At 40.9% G+C, this 25,000-nt stretch overlaps 1 protein-coding gene across 2 annotated transcripts in view; it reads right to left on the bottom strand.

Moving 5' to 3' along the window:
* ddx27 (DEAD (Asp-Glu-Ala-Asp) box polypeptide 27) overlaps positions 1–25,000 on the bottom strand; it is a 122,977-nt gene that overhangs the window by 22,709 nt on the left and 75,268 nt on the right. For both annotated transcript variants that reach the window (XM_056273733.1, XM_056273734.1), the window contains exons 15-16: positions 23,656–23,762; positions 2,878–2,968 (exon numbers count right to left, since the gene is read on the bottom strand). In XM_056273733.1, coding sequence (XP_056129708.1) covers positions 2,878–2,968; positions 23,656–23,762 — 198 coding nt within the window. The remainder of the gene's footprint in view (positions 1–2,877; positions 2,969–23,655; positions 23,763–25,000) is intronic.

Below are 25,000 nucleotides of genomic sequence, written 5' to 3'. Positions count from 1 at the left end.
TCCACCACAGATGTCTCACAGCCTCTCGCTACAGTCTGCATACTCCATACTCCATACTCCATCCACCATCCACAGTCCACCACAGATGTCTCACAGCCTCTCGCTACAGTCTGCATACTCCATACTCCATACTCCATCCACCATCCACAGTCCACCACAGATGTCTCACAGCCTCTCGCTACAGTCTGCATACTCCATACTCCATACTCCATCCACCATCCACAGTCCACCACAGATGTCTCACAGCCTCTCGCTACAGTCTGCATACTCCATACTCCATACTCCATACTCCATCCACAGTCCACCACAGATGTCTCACAGCCTCTCGCTACAGTCTGCATACTCCATACTCCATACTCCATCCACCATCCACAGTCCACCACAGATGTCTCACAGCCTCTCGCTACAGTCTGCATACTCCATACTCCATACTCCATCCACCATCCACAGTCCACCACAGATGTCTCACAGCCTCTCGCTACAGTCTGCATACTCCATACTCCATACTCCATCCACCATCCACAGTCCACCACAGATGTCTCACAGCCTCTCGCTACAGTCTGCATACTCCATACTCCATACTCCATCCACCATCCACAGTCCACCACAGATGTTTCACAGCCTCTCGCTACAGTCTGCATACTCCATACTCCATACTCCATCCACCATCCACAGTCCACCACAGATGTCTCACAGCCTCTCGCTACAGTCTGCATACTCCATACTCCATCCACCATCCACAGTCCACCACATGTCTCACAGCCTCTCGCTACAGTCTGCATACTCCATACTCCATCCACAGTCCACCACGTCTCACAGCCTCTCGCTACAGTCTGCATACTCCATACTCCATCCACAGTCCACCACACGTCTCACAGCCTCTCGCTACAGTCTGCATACTCCATACTCCATACTCCATCCACAGTCAACCACAGATGTCTCACAGTCTCTCGCTACAGTCTGCATACTCCATACTCCACACACAGTCCACCACAGATGTCTCACAGCCTCTCGCTAGTCTGCATACTCCATACTCCATCCACAGTCCACCACAGATGTCTCACAGCCTCTCGCTACAGTCTGCATACTCCATACTCCATCCACAGTCCACCACACGTCTCACAGCCTCTCGCTACAGTCTGCATACTCCATACTCCATACTCCATCCACAGTCCACCACACGTCTCACAGTCTCTCGCTACAGTCTGCATACTCCATACTCCATCCACAGTCCACCACAGATGTCTCACAGCCTCTCGCTACAGTCTGCATACTCCATACTCCATCCACAGTCCACCACAGATGTCTCACAGCCTCTCGCTACAGTCTGCATACTCCATACTCCATACTCCATCCACAGTCCACCACACATCTCACAGTCTCTCGCTACAGTCTGCATACTCCATACTCCATCCACAGTCCACCACAGATGTCTCACAGCCTCTCGCTACAGTCTGCATACTCCATACTCCATACACAGTCCACCACACGTCTCACAGCCTCTCGCTACAGTCTGCATACTCCATCCACAGTCCACCACAGATGTCTCACAGCCTCTCGCTACAGTCTGCATACTCCATACTCCATACACCATCCACCACACGTCTCACAGCCTCTCGCTACAGTCTGCATACTCCATCCACAGTCCACCACAGATGTCTCACAGCCTCTCGCTACAGTCTGCATACTCCATACTCCATCCACAGTCCACCACAGATGTCTCACAGCCTCTCGCTACAGTCTGCATACTCCATACTCCATACACCATCCACAGTCCACCACACGTCTCACAGCCTCTCGCTACAGTCTGCATACTCCATCCACAGTCCACCACACGTCTCACAGCCTCTCGCTACAGTCTGCATACTCCATCCACAGTCCACCACACATGTCTCACAGCCTCTCGCCACAGTCTGCATACTCCATACACCATCCACAGTCCACCACACGTCTCACAGCCTCTCGCTACAGTCTGCATACTCCATACTCCATCCACAGTCCACCACACATGTCTCACAGCCTCTCGCTACAGTCTGCATACTCCATACACCATCCACAGTCCACCACAGCTGTCTCACAGCCTCTCGCTACAGACACAGCCAGTATGCAGACTGACCAGAGTCTACGTATCCCCCGGTGCAGTCTGACCATGGACACCATCCACAGTCCACCACAGATGTCTCACAGCCTCTCGCTACAGACACAGCCAGTATGGAGACTGACCAGAGTCTACGTATCTCCTGATGCAGTCTGACCATGGACACCATCCACAGTCCACCACAGATGTCTCACAGCCTCTCGCTACAGACACAGCCAGTATGCAGACTGACCAGAGTCTACGTATCTCCTGATGCAGTCTGACCATGGACACCATCCACAGTCCACCACAGCTGTCTCACAGCCTCTCGCTACAGACACAGCCAGTATGCAGACTGACCAGAGTCTACGTATCTCCTGGTGCAGTCTGACCATGGACACCATCCACAGTCCACCACAGACTTCTGTCGAGAGGCCGCAGGCACGCTGGTTTGTCCGTGGTCACATCCCACCAGGGAACACAGCCTGTCAGTAGCACCGTTCAGATTCTGATGTCAGGACCACATAAAGGCTGTTAGGGTACTGGTTCCTGATCTGATGTGAGGGTGGAAGGGCAGGATGTTGTGTTGCTGTGAAGCCCCCTGAGGCACCTTTTTAATTTGTGATACTGGGCTACACAATACAACTGACTTGATTCAATAACAATAATAATGTAATAACAACAACAATAATAATAATAAGTGTTACATTATAGCACTTTCAGGATACTATAAAACCTGCAGATTCTAATCAACCATGTGGGTTTTGTGTATTAATGTGGTTTGCAGTGGTTCTTCTCACTTCTGTCCTTCTTCCTCTCTTGTTGGGTTTGGAACCAGGTTCTCTGAGGGACCTCTTCCGGCTGTGACAGACGTTTCTGGGCTGCACTGATCTACAAAACAAACACACAAACAAACACACACACACACGATAAATATGTGTGTAAAACTACAGTAGTAGAGATTCTGATCACCCTAATTCTTCTATTCTGTCTAATTCTTTATCACTCCTCTTTGATAACTACATATTGTTCTATTACTCCTCCATGATCACTACATATTGTTTTATCACTCCTCTGTGATAACTACATATTGTTTTATCACTCCTCCATGATCACTACATATTGTTTTATCACTCCTCTGTGATAACTACATATTGTTTTATCACTCCTCTGTGATAACTACATATTGTTTTATCACTCTTCTATGATAACTACATATTGTTTTATTACTCCTCTATGATAACTACATATTGTTTTATTACTCCTCTATGATAACTACATATTGTTTTATCGCTCCTCTATTATAACTACATATTGTTATATTACTCCTCTATGATAACTACATATTGTTTTATCGCTCCTCTATGATAACTACATATTGTTTTATCACTCCTCTATGATCACTACATATTGTTTTATTACTCCTCTATGATCACTACATATTGTTTTATCACTCCTCTATTATAACTACATATTGTTTTATCACTCCTCTATGATAACTACATATTGTTTTATTACTCCTCTATGATAACTACATATTGTTTTATCGCTCCACTATGATAACTACATATTGTTTTATCACTCCTCTATGATAACTACATATTGTTTTATTACTCCTCTATGATAACTACATATTGTTTTATTACTCCTCTATGATCACTACATATTGTTTTATCACTCCTCTATTATAACTACATATTGTTTTATCACTCCTCTATGATAACTACATATTGTTTTATTACTCCTCTATGATAACTACATATTGTTTTATTACTCCTCTATGATAACTAGATATTGTTTTATCACTCCTCTATGATCACTACATATTGTTTTATCACTCCTCTATGATAACTACATATTGTTTTATCACTCCTCTATGATAAATACATATTGTTTTATCACTCCTCTGTGATAACTACATATTGTTTTATTACTCCTCTATGATAACTACATATTGTTTTATCACTCCTCTGTGATAACTACATATTGTTTTATTACTCCTCTATGATAACTACATATTGTTTTATCGCTCCTCTATGATAAATACATATTGTTTTATCACTCCTCTGTGATAACTACATATTGTTTTATTACTCCTCTATGATAACTACATATTGTTTTATCACTCCTCTATGATAACTACATATTGTTTTATCACTCCTCTATGATCACTACATATTGTTTTATCACTCCTCTATGATAACTACATATTGTTTTATCGCTCCTCTATGATAACTACATATTGTTTTATCACTCCTCTATGATCACTACATATTGTTTTATCACTCCTCTATGATAACTACATATTGTTTTATCACTCCTCTGTGATAACTACATATTGTTCCATTACTCCTCCACGATCACTACATATTGTTTTATCACTCCTCTGTGATAACTACATATTGTTTTATCACTCCTCTGTGATAACTACATATTGTTTTATTACTCCTCTGTGATAACTACATATTGTTTTATTACTCCTCTATGATAACTACATATTGTTTTATCACTCCTCTATGATAACTACATATTGTTTTATCACTCCTCTATGATAACTACATATTGTTTTATCGCTCCTCTATGATAACTACATATTGTTTTATCACTCCTCTATGATAACTACATATTGTTTTATCGCTCCTCTATTATAACTACATATTGTTCTATTACTCCTCTATGATAACTACATATTGTTTTATCACTCTTCTATGATAACTACATATTGTTTTATTACTCCTCTACGATAACTACATATTGTTTTATCGCTCCTCTATTATAACTACATATTGTTCTATTACTCCTCTATGATAACTACATATTGTTTTATCCCTCCTCTATGATAACTACATATTGTTTTATCACTCCTCTGTGATAACTACCTATTGTTTTATCACTCCTCTACGATAACTACATATTGTTTTATCACTCCTCTGTGATAACTACATATTGTTTTATCACTCCTCTATGATAACTACATATTGTTTTATCACTCCTCTATGATCACTACATATTGTTTTATCACTCCTCTATGATAACTACATATTGTTCTATTACTCCTCTATGATCACTACATATTGTTTTATCACTCCTCTATGATAACTACATATTGTTTTATCACTCCTCTATGATCACTACATATTGTTTTATCACTCCTCTATGATAACTACATATTGTTCTATCACTCCTCTATGATCACTACATATTGTTCTATTACTCCTCTATAACTACATATTGTTTTATCACTCCTCTATTATAGCTATATTGTTCTATTACTCCTCTATGATAACTACATATTGTTTTATCACTCCTCTATGATAACTACATATTGTTTTATCACTCCTCTATGATCACTACATATTGTTTTATCACTCCTCTATGATAACTACATATTGTTTTATCACTCCTCTATGATAACTACATATTGTTTTATCACTCCTCTATGATAATTACATATTGTTCTATTACTCCTCTATGATCACTACATATTGTTTTATCACTCCTCTGTGATAACTACATATTGTTCTATTACTATGATCACTACATATTGCTTTATCGCTCCTCTATGATAACTACATATTGTTTTATCACTCCTCTATGATAACTACATATTGTTCTATTACTCCTCTATGATCACTACATATTGTTTTATCGCTCCTCTATGATAACTACATATTGTTGTATTACTCCTCTATGATAACTACATATTGTTCTATTACTCCTCCATGATCACTACATATTGTTTTATCACTCCTCTGTGATAACTACATATTGTTTTATCACTCCTCTGTGATAACTACATATTGTTTTATTACTCCTCTGTGATAACTACATATTGTTTTATTACTCCTCTATGATAACTACATATTGTTTTATCACTCCTCTATGATAACTACATATTGTTTTATCACTCCTCTATGATAACTACATATTGTTTTATCGCTCCTCTATGATAACTACATATTGTTTTATCGCTCCTCTATGATAACTACATGTTGTTTTATTACTCCTCTATGATAACTACATATTGTTTTATCACTCTTCTATGATAACTACATATTGTTTTATTACTCCTCTATGATAACTACATATTGTTTTATCGCTCCTCTATTATAACTACATATTGTTCTATTACTCCTCTATGATAACTACATATTGTTTTATCACTCCTCTATGATAACTACATATTGTTTTATCACTCCTCTGTGATAACTACATATTGTTTTATCACTCCTCTACGATAACTACATATTGTTTTATCACTCCTCTGTGATAACTACATATTGTTTTATCACTCCTCTATGATAACTACATATTGTTTTATCACTCCTCTATGATCACTACATATTGTTTTATCACTCCTCTATGATAACTACATATTGTTCCATTACTCTTCTATGATCACTACATATTGTTTTATCACTCCTCTATGATAACTACATATTGTTTTATCACTCCTCTATGATCACTACATATTGTTTTATCACTCCTCTATGATAACTACATATTGTTCTATCACTCCTCTATGATCACTACATATTGTTCTATTACTCCTCTATAACTATATATTGTTTTATCACTCCTCTATTATAGCTATATTGTTCTATTACTCCTCTATGATAACTACATATTGTTTTATCACTCCTCTATGATAACTACATATTGTTTTATCACTCCTCTATGATCACTACATATTGTTTTATCACTCCTCTATGATAACTACATATTGTTTTATCACTCCTCTATGATAACTACATATTGTTTTATCACTCCTCTATGATAACTACATATTGTTCTATTACTCCTCTATGATCACTACATATTGTTTTATCACTCCTCTGTGATAACTACATATTGTTCTATTACTATGATCACTACATATTGTTTTATCGCTCCTCTATGATAACTACATATTGTTTTATCACTCCTCTATGATAACTACATATTGTTCTATTACTCCTCTATGATCACTACATATTGTTTTATCACTCCTCTATGATCACTACATATTGTTTTATCACTCCTCTGTGATAACTACATATTGTTTTATCACTCCTCTATGATAACTACATATTGTTTTATTACTCCTCTATGATAACTACATATTGTTTTATCACTCCTCTATGATCACTACATATTGTTTTATCACTCCTCTGTGATAACTACATATTGTTTTTCACTCCTCTATGATCACTACATATTGTTTTATCACTCCTCTGTGATAACTACATATTGTTTTATCACTCCTCTGTGATCACTACATATTGTTTTATCACTCCTCTATGATCACTACATATTGTTTTATCACTCCTCTATGATCACTACATATTGTTTTATTACTCCTCTATGATAACTACATATTGTTTTATCACTCCTCTATGATCACTACATATTGTTTTATCACTCCTCTATGATCACTACATATTGTTTTATCACTCCTCTGTGATAACTACATATTGTTTTATCACTCCTCTGTGATCACTACATATTGTTTTATCACTCCTCTATGATCACTACATATTGTTTTATCACTCCTCTATGATCACTACATATTGTTTTATTACTCCTCTATGATAACTACATAGTTTATCACTCCTCTATGATAACTATATTGTTCTATTACTCCTCTATGATCACTACATATTGTTTTATCACTCCTCTGTGATCACTACATATTGTTCTATTACTCCTCTATGATAACTACATATTGTTTTATTACTCCTCTATGATAACTACATATTGTTTTATCACTCCTCTATTATAACTATATTGTTTTATCACTCCTCTATGATAACTACATATTGTTTTATCACTCCTCTATTATAACTATATTGTTTTATCACTCCTCTATGATAACTATATTGTTTTATCACTCCTCTATTATAACTACATATTGTTTTATCACTCCTCTATTATAACTACATATTGTTTTATCACTCCTCTATTATAACTACATATTGTTTTATCACTCCTCTATTATAACTACATATTGTTTTATCACTCCTCTATGATAACTACATATTGTTTTATCACTCCTCTACGATAACTACATATTTTGTCATTGCGTTAGCTGCATTGAGTGTTTGTGGTGCAGCAGATAACCACTGGTCATGCAGAGACAGATGTTGCTAGAGACCTCCAGTGTCCTGTACCTACACACAGGATCAAGTGTGCAGTGTTCTGGTTAAACTGAACTTGTGTGTGTAGTCCTCTTATTATCACAACAGTGGATTAAACATCAGAGCCTGTTTATTACTGAAGAAGGACCTGTTCATGGAGGACTAAGCACGACTACACATCCCTCTCTTCATCTGTATGAGTGTACAGTTAGGTCTTTAAGTATTTGGACAGTTACACAATATTTGTAATTTTGTCCCTGTACACCACCACAGTGGATTTGAAATGAAGTAACCCATATGTGATTGAAGTGTGGACTTTCAGCTTTAATTTAAGGGGTTGGACAAAAATATTGCATAAACCGTTCAGGAATTACAGCCAGTTTTATACATGGTCACCCCATTTTCAGAGGCTCAAAAGTAATTGGACACGTGACTAGCACGTGGTTTCATGGGCAAGTAAGACCTTTTCCATCATTAGTCCATGACACGTTAAGCAGATTAAAGGTCTGGAGTTCATTCCAAGTATTTACATTTGCATGTGGTAGCTGTTCATGGGAACTCTCAACATGAAGTTCACAGAGGTATCAATAGAAATGATGGAGGCCATCATCAGGCTGAACAAGCAAAGGAAATCTATCCGAGTGATAGTAAACACTTCAGGAGTGGCCAAATCAACATTCTGGTACATTCTCAATAAGAAAGAATGCACTGGCAAGCTCAGCAACACCAAAAGGCTTGGAAGACCACGGAGCGCATCTACAGTGGATGATGGCAGAATTCTTTCCCTCGTGAAGACAAACACATTCACAACATCTAGTGAAGTCACAAACACTCTTGAGAGGAAGGGGTAAACACATTCACAACATCTAGTGAAGTCACAAACACTCTTGAGAGGAAGGGGTATACACATTCACAACATCTAGTGAAGTCACAAACACTGTTGAGAGGAAGGGGTAAACACATTCACAACATCTAGTGAAGTCACAAACACTGTTGAGAGGAAGGGGTAAACACATTCACAACATCTAGTGAAGTCACAAACACTGTTGAGAGGAAGGGGTAAACACATTCACAACATCTAGTGAAGTCACAAACACTGTTGAGAGGAAGGGGTAAACACATTCACAACATCTAGTGAAGTCACAAACACTCTTGAGAGGAAGGGGTATACACATTCACAACATCTAGTGAAGTCACAAACACTCTTGAGAGGAAGGGGTATACACATTCACAACATCTAGTGAAGTCACAAACACTCTTGAGAGGAAGGGGTAAACACATTCACAACATCTAGTGAAGTCACAAACACTCTTGAGAGGAAGGGGTAAACACATTCACAACATCTAGTGAAGTCACAAACACTCTTGAGAGGAAGGGGTAAACACATTCACAACATCTAGTGAAGTCACAAACACTCTTGAGAGGAAGGGGTAAACACATTCACAACATCTAGTGAAGTCACAAACACACTTAAATTAAAGCTGAAAGTCTACTCTTCGATCACATCTCAAATACTCCATGTCAGATCCACTTTGGTGGTGTACAGGGGCAAAATTACAAATATTGTGTAACTGTCCAAATACTTATGGACCTAACTGTATGTCTGGTCATCCTCCTGTGTCTATACCAGCTGCTCGCCCTAGGACTTAACTGCTGTTCATGACTGGGTTAAAACTTATTCTGGTGTAGCTGTATGAAGATACCTGCTCTGTGACTGGAGAGGATGCTTAATTTTTCAATACAGTCAGCTAAGTTTCCCTTATTTTGCTATAAATGTTGTGATTGTATATATTCATCCCCTGCGGAGGATTATGTGTGTGTCCAGAGCTAATCTTTGCCAACTACTGGACCTATCAGCTTAAACTTTTCTTATTATTATTTTTTTTTTTGGCATTTTTCGCCTTTATTTGATAGCGATAGTCGAGCGAGCGACAGGAAAGGCAGGCAGGGGGGCGTCTGGGTGGCATGGCAGTCTGTTCAGTTGCCCACCAACACAGAGTTCTCCGGTTTGAATCCCTGTGTTACCTCCGGCTTGGTCGGGCGTCCCTACAGACACAATTGGCTGTGTCTATGGGTGGGAAGCCGGATGTGGGTATGTGTCCTGGTCGCTGCACTAGCGCCTCCTCTGGTCAGTCGAGGCGCCTGTTCAGGGGGGAGGTGAACTGGGGGGAATAGCTTAATCCTCCCACGTGCTACGTCCCCCTGGTGAAACTCCTCACTGTCAGGTGAAAAGAAGCGGCTGGTGACTCCACATGTATGGGAGGAGACATGTGGTAGTCTGCAGCCCTCCCTGGATCAGCAGAGGGGGTGGAGCAGAGACCGGGACGGCTCGGAAGAGTGGGGTAATTGGCCGGGTCCAATTGAGGAGAAAAAGAGGGGGGAAAAAAATCAACAAACAGAAAAAAGAAAAGAAAAAGGAAAGGAAAGGCAGGCAGCAAAGGGGGGTCCGGGCCGGATTCGAACCCAGGCCCCTGTGGCAAGGACTCAACTTTATGTGGTACGCACTCTACCAGGTGAGCGACCAGGTGAGCGACCAGGTGAGCTGCTGGGTGAGCTACCACGTGAGCTATAGGTGAGCTACCAGGTGAGCTACTGGGTGAGCTATCGGGTGATCTACCAGGTGAGCTACCGGTTGAGCTACCGGGTGAGCTACCATGTGAGCTACCGGATGATCTACTAGGTGAGCTACCGGGTGAGCTACCGGGCGATCTACCCGGTGAGCTACCGGATGATCTACTAGGTGAGCTACCGGGTGAGCTACCGGGCGATCTACCGGGTGAGCTACCGGGTGAGCTACCGGGTGATCTACCAGGTGAGCTAACAGGTGAGCTACCGGGCGATCTACCAGGTGAGCTACCAGGTGAGCTACCGGGTGATCTACAGGTGAGCTACGAGGGCACCCCAGCTGTATGATTAAGAACCTCTCGTGGTTGGTGATTAAAAACCTTTGAAAAATGTTTGTTCCTGATATGGCCACTCCCTCTCTGCATGCACTTCACATGGTCAGTTCTGCTTTCTGTCTCTGCTGCTCGGAGTCAGCCGTGTGCATGAACAACTCACATCTGCGGTTGAGTTAGATAAGGCAGCGGTACTGTCAAAACCACAACATTATGTATTCGGGTAAGAGCCTTGAAAGTAAACGAGAAGTCGATCATATTTCGCGAGCCAGAAAATCATTCACTGCTGAGCTCAGCACAGGAGAACTGAAAGAACACTGGAAGAACCAAACATAATTCGCCTCATTCACCTTGCTGCCACGTGGAAGTGCCACAGTCTCCAATGTTAAAACACCACTTATACAAATACAATTTCAATAGCAGGATTAATCAGTCACAGCAGGAAATCATCTTAGTAGCTATATAGTGGAATATGGCTTCAATATTATTAATGTCCTCGTTATAAATTTAGGGGCACCACCTATGACATCCATAGGAATTTTGGATAATCCAAATTAATCAGTTTCAGGTCTGAAGATGTAAATTTTCAATTTAGGGATTTCTGATTTTGCTTTTTAGAAAAAAATGTAACCCAGTCACTGAGGACGCACAAGCCAGTGCATTCTTAGTGCCGGTCCAAAGCCCGGGTAAATGGGGAGAGTTGTGTCAGGAAGGGCATCTGGTGTAAAATCTTTGCCAAATCAAATATGCGGATCATAAATAAAATTTCCATACCGGATCGGTGGAGGCCCAGTTTACCAACAACTGCCACCAGTACTGATGGCTAGCAGGGTGCCGGTGGAAACTATGCTATTGTTGGGTGAAGGAGAAGGAGAGGGGGAGGGTATGTCCAGAGGCAGCAGAAGAGGAGGAAGGGTAGGCATGTGGAGGTGAGAGTCGGAACTTTGAATGTTGGCACTATGACTGGTAAAGGGAGAGACCTGGCTGATATGATGGAGAGAAGAAAGGTAGGCATACTGTGTGTGCAAGAGACCAGGTGGAAGGGGAGTAAGGCCAGGAGTATCGGAGGTGGGTTCAAACTCTTCTACCATGGTGCGGATGGGAGGAGAAATGGGGTAGGGGTCATTCTGAAGGAAGAGTATGTCAAGAGTGTGCTGGAGGTGAAGAGAGTGTCAGACAGAGTGATGAGTATGAAGCTGGAAATCGAAGGTGTATTGCTGAATGTTATCAGCGCATATGCCCCGCAAGTTGGGTGTGAGATGGACGAGAAGGAAGAAGTCAGGAGTGAGTTGGATGACGTCGTGGAGAAGGTACCCAAGGAGGAGAGAGTGGTGATTGGAGCGGACTTCAATGGACATGCTGGTGAAGGTAACAGAGGTGATGAGGAGGTGATGGGCAGGTAGGGTGTCAAGGAGAGGAAAGTGGAAGGACAGATGGTGGTGGATTTTGTGAAAAGGATGGAAATGGCTGTGGTGAATACATATTTCAAGAAGAGGGAGGAATACAGGGTGACATACAAGAGTGGAGGAAAGTGCACACAGGTGGACTATATCTTATGTAGAAGGCGCCATCTAAAAGGGATTGGAGACTGCAAGGTGGTGACAGGGGAGAACGTAGCTAGGCAGCATTGGATGGTGGTCTGTAGGATGACTTTGGAGACCAAGAAGAGGAAGAGCGTGAAGGCTGAGCCAAGGATCAAATGGTGGAAGTTGAAGAAGGAAGACTGTTGTGTGGAGTTCAAGGAGGAGGTAAGACAGGCGCTGGGTGGTAGTGAAGAGTTGCCAGATGGCTGGACAACCACTGCAGAAATAGTGAGGGAGACAGCTAGGAAGGTACTTGGTGTGTCATCAGGACAGAGGAAGGAAGACAAGGAGACTTGGTGGTGGAATGAGGAAGTACAGCAAAGTATACAGAGGAAGAGGTTGGCAAAGAAGAAGTGGGATAGTCAGAGAGATGAAGAAAGTAGACAGGAGAACAAGGAGAGTTTTGTTTGTAAGTGTATAAAGGTAATCAGGATAAATAACAGTTGAACTGAATCATATCTATGGCATTGTTGCCTTAAATGTCATTTGCTTTAGAAAACTGGAGAATTCAATAATTTCAATCTGAGGTAGGAACACGCCATCTTTTTCCCAGCCTATAATTAATGTAATAATTTTTGTCTCATCGAGAGGTTACAATAAATCTGTTTCTCCCCATCTATCATACCTATTACACATCTACTTGTCCAAAGTGGGACACTACCTCTGCTGCTCTACCCTCCACAGTTTCCGTCCGCTTTTTTTTCTGAAAAAGATTTTCTGTAGAGTTTTTCTTCATCGGGGATGATCTAATTTAGGACTAATCTGACTTGACTTCTGTCATTCTATCACTCTCATCCTATCACTATCATTCAATTACTGTCATTCTATCACTATCATCCAATCACTAACATTCTATCACTGTCATCCCATCGCTATCATCCTATCACTGTCATTCTATCACTATCATCCAATCACTGTCATCCCATCACTATCATGGTATCGCTATCATTCTATCACTGTCATCCTATCACTATCATACTATAACTGTTATTCTATCACTATCATGCATTCACTGTCATCCTATCACTGTCGTCCTATCACATACATCCTATCACTAACATACTATCACCATCATTCTATCACTGTTATCCTATCACTATCATTCTATCACTCTCATCCTATCACTATCATTCTATCACTGTCATTCTATCACTGTTATCCTATCACTATCATTCTATCACTCTCATCCTATCACTATCATTCTATCACTGTCATTCTGTCACTGTTATCCTATCACTAACATTCTATCACTGTGATCCTATCACTAACATTCTATCACTGTTATCCTATCACTATCATTCTATCACTGTCATCCTATCACTAACATTCTATCACTGTCATCCTATCACTAACATTCTATCACTGTCATCCTATCACTAACATTCTATCAATTACTTCCTATCACTCTCATCCTATCACTATCATTCTATCACTGTCATTCTGTCACTGTTATCCTATCACTAACATTCTATCACTGTCATCCTATCACTAACATTCTATCACTGTTATCCTATCACTAACATTCTATCACTGTCATCCTATCACTAACAATCTATCACTGTCATCCTATCACATCATTCTATCACTGTCATCCTATCACTAACATTCTATCACTGTTATCCTATCACTAACATTCTATCACTGTCATCCTATCACTAACATTCTATCACTGTCATCCTATCACTAACATTCTATCACTATCATCCTATCACTCTCATCCTATCACATACATCCTATCACTCTCATCCTATCACTATCATTCTGTCACTGTTATTCTATCACTATCATCCAATCACTGTCATCCTATCACATCATTCTATCACTCTCATCCTATCACTATCATTCTATCACTGTTATTCTATCACTATCATTCTATGAATATTATTCTATCAGTGTCATCCTATCACTGTCATCTTATCACTGTAATCTTATCAATATCATTCTATCAATGTCATCTTATCACTATCATTCTTTTACTAGCATCCTATCAATATCATTCTATCACTGTCATTCTATCACGATCATCCTATCACTGTCATCCTATCGCTACCATTCTATCACTATCATTCTATCACTATCATCCTATCACTGTCATCCTATCACTATCATTGTCATTCTATCACTGTCATCCTATCACTGTCATTCTATCACTATCATCCATCAGTCATCCTATCACTATCATTCTATGCTATCATCCAATCACTGTCATCATATCACTTACATCCTATCACTATCATTCTATCACTGTCATTCTATCACTATCATTCTATCACTCTCATCCTATCACTATCATCCTATCACTGTCATTCTATCACTATCATCCATCAGTCATCCTATCACTATCATTCTATCGCTATCGTCCAATCACTGTCATCCTATCACTGTCATTCTATCACTATCAGTCTATCACTTACATCCTATCACTATCATTCAATCACTGTCATCCTATCACTTTCATTCTATCACTCTCATCCTATCACTATCATTCTATCAGTTATTCTATCACTATCATTCTATTCTATCAGTCATTCTATCACTATCATCCAATCACTGTCATCCTATCACATCATTCGATCACTATTATCCTATAACTATCATCCTATCACTGTCATTCTATCACTATCATCCTATCACATCATTCTATCACTATCATTCTATCGCTGTCATTCTATCACTATAATTCCATCACTCTCATCCTATCACTAACATTCTATTGCTATTATGATATCACTGTCATCCTATCACTGACATCCTATCACTATCATTCTATCACTGTCATTCTATCACTCTCATCCTATCACGATCCTCCTATCACTGTCATCCTATCACTATCATTCTATCACTGTCATACTATCACTACAATTCTATAACTATCCTCCTATCACTATCATTCTATCGTTGTCATTCTATCGCTGTCATCCTTTCACTGTTTCTATCACTGTCATCCTATCACTGTCACTCTATCGCTATCATTCTATCACTACCATCCAATCACTGTCATTCTATCACTGTCATTCTATCAATATCATCCAATCAGTGTCATCCTATCACCTACATTCTATCACTCTCATCCTATAACTATCATCCTATTGCTGTCATTCTATCACTGTTATTCTATCACTCTCATCCCATCACTGTCATCCAATCACTGTCATCCAATCACATCATTCTATCACTATCACTCTATCACTATCATTCTATCACTCTCATCCTATAACTATCATCCTATTGCTGTTCTTCTATCACTGTTATTCTATCACTCTCATCCTATCACTATCATTCTATCACTCTCATCCTATCACTATCATCCTATCACTGTCATTCTATCACTGTTATTCTATCACTATCATCAAATCACTGTCATCCTATCACATCATTCTATCACTATCATCCTATCACTGTCATTCTATCACTATCATCCAATCACTGTCATCCTATCACATCATTCTATCACTATAATTCCATCACTGTCATCCTATCACTAACATTCTATCATTATCATCCTATCACTGTCATTCTATCACTCTTGCTATCACTGTCATTCTATCGCTATCATTCTATCACTATCATTCCATCACTGTCATCCTATCACTTTCATTCTATCACTATCATTCTATCACTATAATTCCATCACTATCATCCAATCACTGTCATCCTATCACTATCATTCTATCACTGTCATCCTATCACTGTCATTCTATCACTATCATCCAATCAGTCATCCTATCACTATCACTCTATCAATGTTATTCTATCACTGTCATTCTATCGCTATCATCCAATCAGTCATCCTATCACTATCATCCTATCACTGTTATTCTATCACTATCATTCTATCAGTCATTCTATCACTATCATCCAATCACTGTCATCCTATCACTATCATTCTATCACTATCATTCTATCGTTGTCATTTTGTCGCTGTCATCCTATCACTGTCATTCTATCACTGTTTCTATCACTGTCATCCTATCAATGTCATTCTATCGCTATCATTCTATCACTACCATTCAATCACTGTCATCCTATCACTGTCATTCTATCAATATCATCCAATCAGTGTCATCCTATCACTTACATTCTATCACTATCACTCTATCACTATCATTCTATCACTCTCATTCTATAACTATCATCCTATTGCTGTTCTTCTATCACTGTTATTCTATCACTCTCATCCTATCACTATCATATCACTGTCATTCTATCACTGTTATTCTATCACTATCATCAAATCACTGTCATCCTATCACATCATTCTATCACTATCATCCTATCACTGTCATTCTATCATTATCATCCAATCACTGTCATCCTATCACATCATTCTATCACTATAATTCCATCACTGTCATCCTATCACTAACATTCTATCATTATCATCCTATCACTATCATTCTATCACTCTTTCTATCACTGTCATTCTATCGCTATCATTCTATCACTATAATTCCATCACTGTCATCCTATCACTTTCATTCTATCACTATCATCCTATCACTGTCATTCTATCACTATCATTCTATCGCTATCATCCAATCACTGTCATCCTATCACTTACATGCTCACTATCATCCTATCACTATCATCCAATCAGTCATCCTATCACTTTCATTCTATCACTATCATCCTATCACTGTTATTCTATCACTATCATTCTATCGCTATCATCCAATCAGTCATTCTATCACTATCATCCTATCACTGTAATTCTATCACTATCATTCTATCGCTATCATCCAATCAGTCATCCTATCACTGTTATTCTATCAGTCATTCTATCACTATCATCCGATCACTGTCATCCTATCACATCATTCTATCACTATCATCCTATCACTAACATTTTATCACTATCATCCTATCACTGTCATTATATCACTATCATCCAATCACTGTCATTATATCACTATCATCCAATCACTGTCATCCTATCACTAACATTTTATCACTATCATCCAATCACTGTCATTATATCACTATCATCCAATCACTGTCATCCTATCACTAACATTTTATCACTATCATCCTATCACTGTCATTATATCACTATCATCCAATCACTGTCATCCTATCACTAACATTTTATCACTATCATCCTATCACTGTCATTATATCACTATCATCCAATCACTGTCATCCTATCACTATCATCCAATCACTGTCATCCTATCACTGTCATTATATCACCATCATTCTATCACTGTCATCCTATCACTATGATTCTATTCAATTCAATTCAAAACTTTATTGCAGACTCAGCGTCCATAACAGACAAAGAAAAATAGATAAAAGACAAACCCTAGATAATACACAGAGTAAACACAATAAATTTACATAAATGGAACAAGTCAGTGTGTTAAAAGAAGGCAGCTATACCAGGGGTCCCACAGCCGGGATGGGTAGCATGTGGCCCTGAATCTTATATTAGTTAAACTCTTGATGATTACATTATCAGTCATTGAGCCAGCAAATAAATTTAAACATGAGCTTTCTCAGAAGAGCCTGAAAGGTATCGACTCCTGCAGCCACAGACATTTCACTTGCACTACACCATCTAGGTCTTTTTAGCAGTACTCTCGTGGCATCATTAGAAGCCACTTGAAGCCTCTGTAAGCTTGCTTTTTTATAGTTTGACCAAAGTTGTGCAGTATAGAGCGTTGTACAATATGTAGTTTGACCACGGGCGGGGGGGGCGCAGTATATAGTGTTGTACAACATGCTCTGAACAGAGACATCTTCCCACTAACTGAACACATACCAAACTTGTGTGACAGAGTGTTTGCTTGTGCATACATCATGCGGTATTGCCTATAAATATCATCATCGTCTGTCATTTGTTCAGTAATATACTAGTGCCCAAGATATTTCACCTTATTACATACCACAAGATTATTATCAGACAATTTAAAATCAGGAAATTTTAGAGGATTGACCTCTTTGCTTCTGCAGATCATGACAACACTCTTACTAGCATTGTATTTGATGTCATGCTCCACACCATACACACAACATATATCAAGGAGCTGCTGGAGACCAGCGCTACAGGGACTAAGAATGACAAGGTCATCTGCATACATAATATGGTTCACCAAGGTATTACCCATCATGCACCAGTGTTACAGGCTTTCAGCTGCTTGGACGAATCATCAGTATATAAATTGTAGAAAACTGGAGACAGAATTCCCCCTTTCTGACACCACTGCTAACCCCAAATGGGGCTGAAACACTATTACCCCATTTCACTTGCATAGTCTGGTGGGCATACTGATAAGCCAGGATTCTCACAGTGTATTTAGGCACCCGTCTTTGACTCAGTTTAACAAACAACTTTCTATGATTAACTCGATCAAAAGCTTTAGAAGCATCAATAAAACACATAAGAACCGATGAGTTTTGGCCTCTGTATTTGTTTACAATTTCCTTTAAGGCATTATACGTAAGTCAGTGCCATGTCTAGCTTTAAAACCAAACTGGTTATCTGTGGAGTTGATAAATCCATGCCCTCTATCCAGCAGGATTCTTCCTAGGACTTTTCACAGTATGCTGGCCAGAGCTATAGGCCTGTAGTTCTCTAGGCTGCATACTTGACCAGCGTTGTCCTTAATGACTGACACTAACAGTAGAGACAACACTGAGTCTGGTAACAAGCCATGGACCATGAAGCCAGTAAAACAGATAGCAAGGAGTTCAGCAGTAATATGATCTAAGCCACTTGCCTTGTTAACAGACAGCTTGTTTATAGCTTGGTACACCTTGTGTGACATGATCACCATTGAATCATCACTCTCAATATTGCCCACCTTATACAGATCACTGTGGACACAATTGAATAAGGTACTATAATGCTGTCGCCATAACTCAGCAATATTGTGTGTACCGGAGATAGCATCAACAGTGCATGGTAGAGATGTTTTATAGTTGTTGAGAGCTCTCACTTCTTTCCAAAAATTAGCAGGATCATTTCTTAGCAGCTTCTTAGCCATGGAATCTGCCCTCATGGCTTGCTCATTTTTACAGATGAAGCGAATGGCGTACTTGTATCTTGCATTAGTGAGCTTCTTGTGTTCAAGCTCAGGCCCTTGTCTGGGTCTGCCTGCCGTAGCCCATGATTTAAAGGCTTCACACGCTTCTTCATGATGCCCAGCTACATACTTGTTCCAACCAGACCTGATGTTATGTGTCTTATTTTTATACTTGCAGTAGGGCTTACTACCTTCATACAGAGCACTAACAATATCATCATACATGCACCAGAGATCTCTCCTACGCCTCATATCCTTACAATTAAAGTCTCTGCACATAACTGCATCTCTAAGCAGATTTATATTACCCAAGGTTTCATCTGTACGGGCATGATAGGCTAAGATGTCCTCCTTTGTAAGAGCTGACCAGTCCAACCTTTCTGCATTATCACTATCTCCATTACTCGACAGCACAGGCAGATGTTCCAACATTTATAGCCATAGCTAGAGGTATGTGATCAGTCGTTGCTGCCCCATACATAATACCCATACTCCCCAACGAGGCATGTGCATCAGCAGTGCAAATACAGTGGTCCAGCCATGACGTAGTGTGCCAGGCCTCACTTATGTATGTAAAAGTATTTGTAGGCAATAAGACTTTGCTTGACAATATAAGATTATTATCTTGACAGAACTGAACCATGTGATTAGCAAATAACGAATTCGTGTCTGAGATATCAGCATTCAGATCCCCAATGACATACACACTGGAAGAAGTATTAGCTTGAATAAGGAATTGATGAATGCAAGCCTATTTAAATATTCATCCTTGTTCTGCTGGCATTCAAAGGGTGTATACACATTTAGGATAAAGAGTCCCCTGTCATTATGAGTAAACTGTATTGCAATGCACCAGTCAACACCAAGCCTAACCACATTTACCAATGAGTCAAGCTTCTTATTCCATAGAATAGCCACACCCCCTGGTATCCTGCCTCTGACTATTCCCACACCAAGGGCAGTTGTAGACTCCCCAGCCCCATGAAAGTTCCCATTGAATGGGTTTAGTTTTTCCAGCTCTTGATTTGCTCAAAATGTCTCTTGCATACATAGTATGTAACAGTTCTCCAAAAGGTTTTCAACAACTATGCGGCGAGCTTTATCCCCTGCACTCTGGCCCAGACGCAGGCCACGACAGTTGTATGACAAAACCCCAATGTTCATTTAGCAAGACTAGTGAGTGATCATATCACCAGCAGGCATACTCATTCCCCCCGCAACAAAAGCAGTGTTTGACCCGATAACTCCACCCCTGCGCGGCTCATAATAGCGCCAGACAAGTGCCCCTTCCGGCCAGAGCTCCGGATTGTACATTTCTCAAACCTCATTGCATTCGGCAGATATTTTAAATGAGCCGAATCTACTGTGTAGTGAGCCTTCGATGGTGTTTTAAATCCCCAACGTACTCTTCCAGGCAGCACTGCATGGAAGGCACTCCCTGCCCCCAACAGTTTCATCCAATCACAGCACTGGTTAGGGTTAGGGTTAGCGCCGGTGCTGTGATTGGCTGAAACTGTAGGGGGCGGGGAGTGCCTTCCATGCAGCGCTGCCTTGAAGAGTACGTTGGGGGCTTAAAACACCATCGAGCGTACAGAGCCAATCTTTTGACAGATAACATCACGGCCAAGTTTATCTTTAAGATACCCAGACAGTGTCAGCGTCTAGATCTGGTGTGAACTTGGTGGCAAAAACACCACCTCGACATTACTCCCAGCTCCGGTACCAACAACATTAACGGATGTATTTTTCTGCCCGGGGTGAACAGTACGTGAGCTTGAGTGAATAGCAACTTTCGCGGGGCGACGTTTCACGACTTGACTCCACATTGAGGTGCCTGGCAGAGACGTTAATCCACCAGGACCCTCTGCTACCTCAGCCTTCTCCACTTCCAGAGTGGAGACCACTGCTGAAGCTCCCTCCTCTGCTCCCAGGCCCGGGGCTTCCACCGGTGCAGCCCCAGATGCCGTGCCGACCAGGCCGGCGGCTCCATCTATCGTGCTCATGACAGTGGCACCAACCACCGCCACCGACGTATCTGGAAGATTGCCGCCAGTCAGGTCAATGGAGCGCTCCAGTGCACACACTCGGCGATCGATCTTCTCAGTGCTAAACCGAAGATCTTTGCTCACAGTAGCATGTATCTGCATTGCATGCTTCATAGAGCTGACCTGCACGTACAGCTGCTCCATTCTCCCAAGCAGGCTGGAGACAGCCATGCTGGAGAACGTCCCCGGCGGCAGAGCATCCAAGTAAGGAGAGACAAATCTGGGACTCTTCTCTCCACACTCATTCAGTACATTAAGGCAAGATTTGATGTTACCGGCATCTTTCTTAGGCCCTTTGTGGGAAATGAGCCGCTGCGTAGGACGGCAAAGGTTAAACAGCACCTTCCTTGAGGTCTCTATCCACTCGGAGTCAAAGTTGTTCTCAACCAACAACACGATCTCCTCCTGGGTCAGTGTCTTCATTTTTACAGCCAGGGAACTGAGTAGCTCATCCTCCACAATAATTCTGCCATCTTTAGTCTCATAAATCTCAGGTTCTGTGCGAAACCAAATCTGAGACCGGCAATGGTGTACAGCGTCCGCCACCTATATGGTTGTCAATTGATGTAATCGATGGTCGGGTAAAAAAAAACTACACAACTACACAAACCATAAAATCACTTAAAATGATCCAAGATCTCACGGAGTCGTTAAAAATGGTTAAAATTTAAAAAATATACAGAGCCTCAAAAACAAACCGCCATTGGTAACCGGAAGCCGGAACCGACCGAATGATCTGATCACTGATCTATCACTGTCATTCTATCTATATCATTCTATCACTCTCATCCTATCACTATCATTCTATCACTCTCATCCTATCACTATCATCCTATCACTATCATTCTATCACTCTCATCCTATCACTATCATCCTATCACTCTCATCCTATCACTATCATTCTATCACTCTCATCCTATCACTATGATTCTATCACTGTTATTCTATCACTGTCATTCTATCACTATCATTCTATCACTCTCATCCTATCACTATCATTCTATCACTCTCATCCTATCACTATCATTCTATCACTCTCATCCTATCACTATCATCCTATCACCGTCATTCTATCACTCTCATCCTATCACTGTCATTCTATCACGAACATCCTATTACTGTCATTCTATCACTGTTATTCTATCACTGTCATTCTATCACTGTCATCCTATCACTATGATTCTATCACTGTCATCCTATCACTGTCATTCTATCACGAACATCCTATCACTGTCATCCTATCACTTTTTCTATCAGTCATCTTATCACTGTCATTCTATCACTGTTATTCTATCACTGTCATTCTATCACTGTCATCCTATCACTATGATTCTATCACTGTCATCCTATCACTGTCATCCTATCACTGTCATTCTATCACGAACATCCTATCACTGTCATCCTATCACTATGATTCTATCACTGTCATCCTATCACTATGATTCTATCACTGTCATCCTATCACTATGATTCTATCACTGTCATTCTATCACTGTCATCCTATCACTATGATTCTATCACTGTCATCCTATCACTCTCATCCTATCACTATGATTCTATCACTGTCATCCTATCACTGTCATTCTATCACTGTCATCCTATCACTATGATTCTATCACTGTCATCCTATCACTGTCATTCTATCACTGTCATCCTATCACTATGATTCTATCACTGTCATCCTATCACTGTCATCCTATCACTGTCATTCTATCACGAACATCCTATCACTGTCATCCTATCACTTTTTCTATCAGTCATCTTATCACTGTCATTCTATCACTATAATTCCATCACTGTCATTCCATCAACCTTTTTTTATAATGAGTATTTTCTCAATGGAGACGTGTATACAGATACACTGATAAACTAACGGACAGACAGACAGACAAAGAGACAGACAGACAGATACCTGGGCCTCTGAAGCAGCCATCTGTCTCTCTTCTTTCTCCAGCTTCATGACGGCGTAAATGTCTTTCTCCAGTCTGGAGATGTGGTCTCTAAACTTCAAGACCACCTCTGGACAAGACACAGAAGAAGAGGGAGGTATGTCACTTCACATTAATCACATGTGACATGTGATTACTGTTTCACTTTAGATTCATTTAAAAGCTGGCCCCATACAAACTGGCCCCATAAAAACTGGCCCCATACGAACCGGCCCCGTACAAACTGGCCCCATACGAACTGGCCCTGTACAAACTGGCCCCGTACAAACTGGCCCCATACAAACTGGCCCCATACGAACCGGCCCCGTACAAACTGGCCCCGTATAAACTGGCCCCATACAAACTGGCCCCATAAAAACTGGCCCCATACGAACCGGCCCCGTACAAACTGGCCCCATACGAACTGGCCCTGTACAAACCGGCCCCGTACAAACTGGCCCCATACAAACTGGCCCCATACAAACTGGCCCCATAAAAACTGGCCCCATACGAACCGGCCCCATACAAACTGGCCCCATACGAACTGGCCCTGTACAAACTGGCCCCGTACAAACTGGCCCCATATAAACTGGCCCCATACGAACTGGCCCCATAGAAACTGGCCCCATACAAACTGGCCCCATACAAACTGGCCCCATACAAACTGGCCCCATACGAACTGGCCCCATACGAACTGGCCCCGTATAAACTGGCCCCGTATAAACTGGCCCCATATAAACTGGCCCCATACAAACTGGCCCCATACAAACTGGCCCCATATAAACTGGCCCCATACCAACTGGCCCCATATAAACTGGCCCCATACAAACTGGCCCCATACAAACTGGCCCCATATAAACTGGCCCCATACTAACTGGCCCCATATAAACTGGCCCCATACAAACTGGCCCCATACAAACTGGCCCCATACGAACTGGCCCCATACGAACTGGCCCCATACGAACTGGCCCCGTATAAACTGGCCCCGTATAAACTGGCCCCATATAAACTGGCCCCATATAAACTGGCCCCATACAAACTGGCCCCATACAAACTGGCCCCATACGAACTGGCCCCATACGAACTGGCCCCATACGAACCGGCCCCGTATAAACTGGCCCCATATAAACTGGCCCCATACAAACTGGCCCCATACAAACTGGCCCCATACAAACTGGCCCCATACCAACTGGCCCCATACAAACTGGCCCCATACAAACTGGCCCCATATAAACTGGCCCCATACGAACTGGCCCCATACAAACTGGCCCCATATAAACTGGCCCCATACAAACTGGCCCCATGCAAACTGGCCCCATACAAACTGGC

Source organism: Lampris incognitus, chromosome 2 (genome assembly GCF_029633865.1).
Source record: "Lampris incognitus isolate fLamInc1 chromosome 2, fLamInc1.hap2, whole genome shotgun sequence".
In the NCBI taxonomy this organism is placed as follows: Eukaryota; Metazoa; Chordata; class Actinopteri; order Lampriformes; family Lampridae; genus Lampris; species Lampris incognitus.
Note: the sequence above shows the minus strand (reverse complement) of the source record. Positions and strands in the feature narration are given on the sequence as shown.